Consider the following 8,107-nt stretch of genomic DNA (forward strand, 5'->3'; position numbering starts at 1 on the left):
TTTGTTTAAAGTGTGTCACTTTTTTTTCTAGAAAACTGCGAGTATATATACAATATAAAGCACACAGCGTCAACGAATTCACCACAACCACCTGGCCATAGACATCTCCTCACCAAAAGAATAATCCATCCGAATAAGACAATCATGACGTAGTTTGAACCCACTTGTAAGGAACCCATAGAGTATTTTAGTTCCTTTCCATTTCATGTTACAGTGTATGTTACAATGTTGAAGGAAATTATAAAATATACATGTATCGATCCCCAGGCCTGCCTGGACGGACAGCCTGGGCCAATCCTTTTCCGGTGATCCTGCCAGTTGCAAACAAAAAACAACATACAAAAGGCACAGATCGATCAACTACCCTAACAAAAAACAAAGTTAAAAAGAAGATGAAAATAATGTGCCGCTTCCCAGTTCCTGTCACCCCATCATGCACTTGAAGAGGCAAATAATAGCATCAAGTGGCTGATTCAAGGCGACCATTGGTCAGGGACAGTTAGGAAGTACTTTGACATGGCCTTCCTGAACCTCTTCTTGTACTGATCCGGAGAGATGATGGTCGGGAGCCCGTCCTTGGAGCCCCCTAGGATTCCTGATGCCTTAACCCAAGTCTCCAGCTGTTTGTCCCAGGTGTACTGCCGGAGATAGTCAATAATTCCTATCACCAGCTCCTTGCTTTCTTCGTCGATGCCAACCAAGAGAGAATAGTCCATCACACCCACCGACTGAGTAAAAGGAAATGCGCAACACAAATGAGATTTCAATATTTGCAGAACTATATCATCGTTGCAAAAGTTAACGAGAACAATCATTCAGATTGAAGTTGTCATCCAGAAATGTTAGGTATCAAGATTTCAGCTAACACAGGGTGTCTGCTGACTTGGCCAACCCAGATCCATCGTCCAAGTAGCCAATTAAGTAATAACTTAAGTGTTATTTGCCACATTGACTAACCAAAATCATCGACCAATCTGGCAACAATGTTAAGTTATACACATACTATGCAACTTCCAGACGTACATAACATAGTAAGTAGAGTAACTTACTGCCAAAAAAGAAGTATCATTCCAGACAGCTCGTTCCAACCTTCTTTTTGCTTTGCTTCCGAGAAAAATGGGCTTCGTATGAAGTGTCTCTAATAGATTGAGATCCAAGAGAACCTTGTTGTTTCCTGATGTATCAGGGTTGTAACGGGAACGCAAGGATCCTTTCAGGTCATATATTCTCGATACCTTCCTATTGAAGAATATGTTTTCCATGACCATTACCTCCACCTTCAGTTCCTTTCCATCTTTCATGTTCTTGCCAACGACCTAGTGCATTGATGAGTCACAGTTAACATGTTTCGATCTTACAAGACACTACAAACCATGACAATAAACTAGAGCGTTACAAACCTGGTAAAGACCAAGGACTTTAGCAAGGCAAAATGGGCTTCCAGAAGTTACAGACTCTGTTAAATACTTGAAGTACTCAGCTGCGTAGTCCTCAAATGAATCTAACTCTGTCCGGGTCACTTGCTTTATGACAAATCTGTCATCGAGCGTCTTGGCAAAGTATGCATTGCTCTTGCCACCTTGAGCACTCCATCTCTTGCAGCGACTCATAGAACGGATGTAGTCTAATTCATGTGCACAACACTTTTTTCTGATTGCATCAAACTGCTTTGCAAAATAACATGTTACAGAAAATTTTGCCTTCTCTGCAGAACATGAATCTTCATCCTCAAAAGAAACTGTCAAGTGAGTATCCTTGGAATCATTTCCATTTCTAGGTTGAGATTGGTCAGAGGCATCCAATTCATTCAATGGCAACACGAAACTATGATATTCCGGAACAGTCATGGCATGGGCTATTATACTGGATGGCTCATTATCATAAACTGGAACGACAACATCCAAAACACTTTGAGATAGAAGCATACGACCCTCGCCATCCATCATACCAGAAAGTGACAACGTATTCGTGAATGTCGGGGACAAACCCCTGCCTGTTCTCTCAAGTGCCCTTGGAGGCCTTTGGGAATAAGCTCTTCTTATGCTGACATTTGGATCGTCAACAGGTGATAATCTATTCCTGAAATTGATTCCAGAATCAAATGATCTGATTCTGATTGGAGCCATGACATTCTGGAATGAGGAACCATTCATCAGAGCAGTAGGTAAGACTGGAAGTGTCTCCACACTAGAGCCAGTCCATGCCAAGTCAATTCTATCAGAAAGATTCGATGCAGAAGACTCCGACTTCTCCAATGTCTTCTCAAGCTTAAGTTCATCAGCCACCACCCCATCACTCTGTATTTCAGATGGGCCCGAGACAAAGTGAAGACCAGCAGAACCAGTAGTGCCTTCAACAGACTGGTGGTATACTTCATCTATATTGGTTTCCAGCCCGAAATGTGACAGAGTTGTGTCACTCTGTTCTCTTCTGAGCAATGGTTTCCCGGTATCTGTGATGGACAAACTTGGGTGAGTATATTCTACTGAATTCCGCATATTCTCCTGCTCACTAGAAATCTCAGCCTTCGACTCTTCTAATAAGCTTCCAGGAAGCTTCTTAGGACAAGGTGCATCAGTTGCCATAGTATGATAGTTTTCCTTGGTGAGTGAGTGCATCATGTGCAGTCGGCGATCCCATACTTGGGCATCAAGTACAAGCTCTCGCCTCACATGGTTGAGGCCTAGAACATCTATAGTTTCTTCACCTGAAACCTGAAAATGGTGTACATTCATGCAAAAGAAATCAACAATCAGCACATCATGTAGCTTACTGCACAGTAAATGTTTAAGATCATACTTCTTCCACTCAATTTTAATCAACTAACATCACCATGTAAATGTTTAACTTACATCATACTTCTTCCACTCAATTTTAATCAAATCCTTAAGATCAACAACATGTTTATACAGGCCTGCCTTCACGCTCATGTCTTCTTGGGCTGAGACCGTTTTTTCAATGCAGTCAAGTTTATCAGAAATCACCCTGTAAAGATTATCCTTCCTATTGGCTACCTGCAAGAGAAAACAACCATTTAAGTAGGGCTATAATTTCACAGAAAAATATGTCAAAAGGGGAATTTTCAGCATCCATCTAACGGCTGTTTGTCCCAGCTTAACTTTGCTCCACAGAGTTGCTTTGGGAACCCATGGTCAGAGAACCCACAAGACTGCTTCATAGAGAAGCACAAAAAAGCAGTTGCATTACCGGGATGGTGCGGCGTAGGGAGATGGGATGGTCAAAGGTCAAGAAAACACTTCACCACAACTTATATCTTAGTTGAGCTTCAGCTTTTTTTTAAGCTGGGTGTATCGCTCAGATTGAACTTTAAGCTAGACCAAACAGGAAGTAAATGAACAAACTTATATTTAAATTAACATACATCACCAGCTTCCTCGATGAGCCAATCTTGAGCTATTGGACAAGCAAAGTCTAATACTGAGGGCGGCAAGTTGACAGACAGGATGTCTACAGGAGAATAACGGAAGACAGCAACCATGCTTCCAGACCTGTTCATGGAGAATGCCAACATTTACATTGGCCCTAAAATTTTAAAAATCAAATGCAAAAATCTACCACATACCCATAAAAACGAAGACAGTCCCTCTGGAGGGAATGTCCGCAACAGGCAACTCGATTGGCTGTTGTGTGATTTGAAAAGCTAAGCTCGAGAAACTTCCCAAAAGAAAGTCCACGTGCCGCATCAGACATCACTACTCTTTTTGTTGGGGGAGGGTTTCCATCTTTTGATTTGCACCGGAGGCACCTGTGCCACATCCATATCTTCCCATCATTCCGCCAAGGTAACTTCACAGATGCAAGATTTTTTACACTGATTGTCAGACTGCCTTGTTGATGAGTATAACATTGTACATGAGATTCTGCAGGCTCCTTGCAAGACGCACAGCATGAACTCTGGCAACAAAGACCAAATATATTAATAAAGTGGTACACGTGACAGCTTGTAAGCAAATAGAAAACTTAATAGGTTTGAGAACACAATACTTGATTAAATAAATCTTCACGGAAATATCTCCCAAGCGGCTTGTCAAAATTACCATAGAACTTTATGCGCAAGAGCTGAGATTGCTTGCACACAATTCGTCTCTGAGGGCACGCAATTGATAAGGAAACCAAAATGCTCTGTGCATTATCAGATGTTGGGAAATACTCAGCAAGGTTCTCGTTATGATCATGTATGGCTGCTCCTGCATTTTCTTCATCTGATATATGATGCCAACCATTGTCCAAGTCATTTTCTACTCTAGAAGTCCCACCAACCATCGCATCTCTATGAACAGTTATGCCTAGAGGTGCCATACAACCATTATCAAGAGATAATATTGGGGAATGAGAAGATGTGCCATTAGCGCCACCAGTGTAATCTTCCTGAAAGTTACTTTCCGAAGGAGATTGATTGGTAGATAACAATTCTGAAGAACTATCAGGGAAATTTGGCATGATGCATCCATTTTCAGAAGTTCTGTCACTAATGATTTGAATATCATTTGAAGCATGGGTATGATTACTTAAGGAACTATTCCCACCATTCATGTAATTCTCAAGTGGAGGAACTGGAAGATCTGAAAGGATCTTTGGTAGTATTGCACCCTCATCCGCAAGATATGAGGTCTCAAGTGATAGTTGATATGCTGCAAATACAGCAAATTGTAAAGCAAGTTTGACCTTCCTTAACTCTTCATAGGATGTGCCTCTTAGAAGGACCTAAGCAGAAACATATTGGTTTATTAGTTAAGTCATAAAAGTTGTATTTGATAAGTCATACACTGTATGAGGACTGACTAAATAAATAGGCCCAAAGAGTGGTAAAACATTTGAGAACCTAAAACACAAAGTGCTTCGCAATACTCAGCAGAAAGGGCAACATAATGGGGAAAAGTATAAAACTGAAGTACGAGTGTATAAAGATTTTAGAAACAAACAACATGATGTGAATTGACACTTAATTTATCATGGCATAGAATATTGATGATCTTTGGAAGGCAATGGACAGTTTTATGCATTACCGTGCAGCCCAATCGTCTTGGACAACCATCAAAAAACATCAGTGTCTTGACTGATTTTCTGTGTGAGTCCTTTGGAGCCAAAGTTTCTGAAACTCTTTCAATCCAGAAAGCTTGGCAGTGTCCAAGTCTAGCTGAAGTGACATTGTCAATGGATGAAGCAATTTGGCCGCCTGTGCAGCGTGATATCCTTTCTAGAAGTGATCGCTTGACATTCAGTACTAAAGAGATGTCTTTTGCAAGAAGCTCTTGAGCATACATTGGAATACTTTTTTCAACCAGTAAGACATGAGGTCTTTGGGCCACTATCTTTGCAACAGCATTTTTAAGATACTCCTGTTCCTGTACATGTAAAACTTTCCAAGTCAACCATGAACATACCAAAAGCTGTTGGATAAATATACTGTAACTAAAAAATGACAGGCTTTACCTGTTCGAGAAGGCTGTTTATGGATGCTAGTTTGTTTGTAACCTTTTGGTGTTCCAGTGCTCCTCCCAAAAGAAGAATTCTGGGGTTCTCATGCGCTGACACCATGCGTTTATGCTTTACATTCTTAGAGCAAACAACGCCTTTAATGAAAGTACTGCAAACAGATGAATAGTCATTTAGCTCCCGAAGTATCATGACAAAGAGCAAATAATTGCTCGATACAGTTATAGTGCATACCTATTGTTGGGATTCCCAGACGCTACACATTTGACTTTGACATAGCTGGTTGGATCCATGCTACCACCTTTGCTTGTGTCTGGTCGGACAAAGGTAGCTGCCTGCCATGCTAATGAGGATACGATATCGGACCATCTATCCACGAGATCAACTCCATGGCCTTGGAGCAACTGGGACACAAGAGCCCTAAAATGCCCATGCAAAGCATTCCTCAAGAACTCCTTATGAGCTATATTATGTTTTCCTTCAACCCCTGGTAAATCGTCACTACCGCCACTGTCATGGTTACCATGCCCAAAGTTCCTCCCATCAGCGTTGTCATAGTCATCATCATCGTATTCAAAGAAACTATTTTCAAAGTCATCGCCACCATGCTGCGGCGATGGAGGAAACCATATTCCATTACTCTCAAAGTCAATTGGATGTATGGTGCTGTCATTCTGTTCGCCATCGCCCTTGGGTGAATCCATTGAGCTAGAAAAATCAAGATCATCATAGCCATGGCCAGAGTTTCGGTGACCATTTAGCCCCGGCCGTTTCATAGGACTTTGCACCGGGCTCGAAGCCAGCCTGAATGTGTACAGCCTGCTAATACTTGTGCTCATGGAGTCCGTATCAGATGTATCTTGAGAAAGTTCACTACCCGGGGAGAAATACCGGTCAGAGTCCTCGCCGTCATCATAACTAATACTCCTACAACCAACAAATTTTATTTTCATTAAATTAAACATGATATAAGTTATGCTCTCCAAGGCATGTACTAAAGTCAACTACTCACCCTGGCGTTGAGCACCGGAGAGGGCCAGGCGAGGAGAAGCGCCGCCATCCGACAGACCTCGCCGACGACGGCGTCGGGACGCGCTCCGGCGGGGACACCGGAGGCCCGTCCAGCCCACCGCCGCGCTGCTCCGTGGCCCCACCTCGGCCACCGTTAATAGGCCGGCCGCCGAGGTCGGCGCTGTGCTCCCAGTCCGTCATCGCGAGGTCGGTACTCCAAGAATCGGACCTCCGCGCGACGGGAACTCCCATACAAGCAGCAAAAGCACAAAAATCGGCTGCCGGAGGGGGCCCAAACCTCCTGATTTCTCAGTAGACGACTCTGTACCCGAATACACGCACACCGACAAATCACAGAACAAGAACAGCAACCAAGCCACACCAAGAACTAGACAAATCGTTAGAGGGGAGCTAAAAGGGACCCCGGGGAGCGCCTAATCCTAGCGTTTGTTGGGATCTGCAACTCCAAGGCATTTCCTCGAGCATGTGGCGCGCAAGAAGGCGGCAGCATGGCTCGAGGTTATCCGGTCCGGCTGCCTCTGCTGCCGCAGGGGGGAAGCGCCGGCGACGGGGAAGTGGAGGCCGAGGTGGGGGGAGGTAGAGGAAGAGGAGGATGAGGGGAAGGGGGAGGCGCCCATGGAGGGAAGCTTTTGCGTGTGGGGGTAATGGAGGAAGATATAGAGTAGAGAAAAAGGCAAGCGCGGTAGGAGGAGAGAAAAAAAAAAGAGTTCGGTGGGTGTGCTGTTGATTTTAGTATTTTTTGCCACCTTTTAAATTCGTTTCTTTTTCTCTCTTTTTTCTTCCTTTTTATTATCATCAGTCAAAGCCAATGGGTAATGGACTTGTGTTGGAAAAAATCGGAGAAGAAAAAAATATAGCTTCTGCTGCTCTTTTTTTTCCTTTTCGTTGAAGTTGAACAGTAGATGGAGTATTTTTGTGTGGTGATGCAATATCCGGATTCTCGGTTTGAGTTGCCATTTCCCATGTTTAAGATTGAGTTTTGTGCCACTTGGCATGAGTTGTTCCCTATTGAGACTTTTTTTTTGTATTCATCTGGTAGTAAGGATACAACACAGAAACGGAAACAAATACAAATACAACCCAAACGGATACAGGAGGAAGAACCACTGAGAGTCTTCGTCTTCGTCAACCTCACGCCACCGAAACGGAGCACCCTTCGCGAGCACGCCCACGAAGAAGGCACCAACGACGACGAACCTTGGAGCTGGAAGAACCCCAAGCCCAGGGGCCTTAATGAGCTGCAGTAGCCACCAGTCCCAAAGAACTGGATCCCGAACGCGCACGAACAGCAGCCGGCGACAGACGCCGAGCTCAACCCGCTCCCGATCTGGCCACGAGGAACCAGATCCCTCCAAATCGCACCACTCCCCACTCTCAGCACGAACCTCAGATCCGAAGCACGCTGGTACTCTGCCCTTCTCCACCCCCTCGCCACCACGGCCGGCCGGGAAGAGAACCGACAGAGCGGAGCAACGACTCCTCTCCCGAAGACGCAACGGAACCGCACCGTTGCAGGACCCCCAACACCTCCACGGCACGGCCAAAAGCCACCACACCGAGACGAAGACGAGGGCGAGGGACAAAAACTCCACCAGACGGTCCTCACCTCCGCAGCGAA

General features: G+C 44.4%; 1 protein-coding gene across 1 annotated transcript; it reads right to left on the bottom strand.

Moving 5' to 3' along the window:
- Window positions 1–150: 150 nt before the first annotated feature.
- Window positions 151–7,135, bottom strand: LOC127317339 (putative 1-phosphatidylinositol-3-phosphate 5-kinase FAB1C). Its single transcript, XM_051347892.2, has 11 exons — window positions 6,470–7,135; window positions 5,692–6,384; window positions 5,455–5,608; window positions 5,028–5,366; window positions 4,006–4,725; window positions 3,584–3,915; window positions 3,383–3,509; window positions 2,853–3,014; window positions 1,401–2,714; window positions 1,050–1,316; window positions 151–728 (listed from the first exon to the last, which is right to left on the bottom strand). Exons 1-11 carry the CDS (start codon window positions 6,718–6,720, stop codon window positions 474–476), a joined length of 4,614 nt encoding a protein of 1,537 aa, XP_051203852.1. The 5' UTR covers window positions 6,721–7,135; the 3' UTR covers window positions 151–473.
- Window positions 7,136–8,107: the final 972 nt, after the last annotated feature.

The sequence above is a fragment of the Lolium perenne genome, chromosome 7 (assembly GCF_019359855.2).
Source record: "Lolium perenne isolate Kyuss_39 chromosome 7, Kyuss_2.0, whole genome shotgun sequence".
NCBI classification, from domain to species: Eukaryota; Viridiplantae; Streptophyta; class Magnoliopsida; order Poales; family Poaceae; genus Lolium; species Lolium perenne.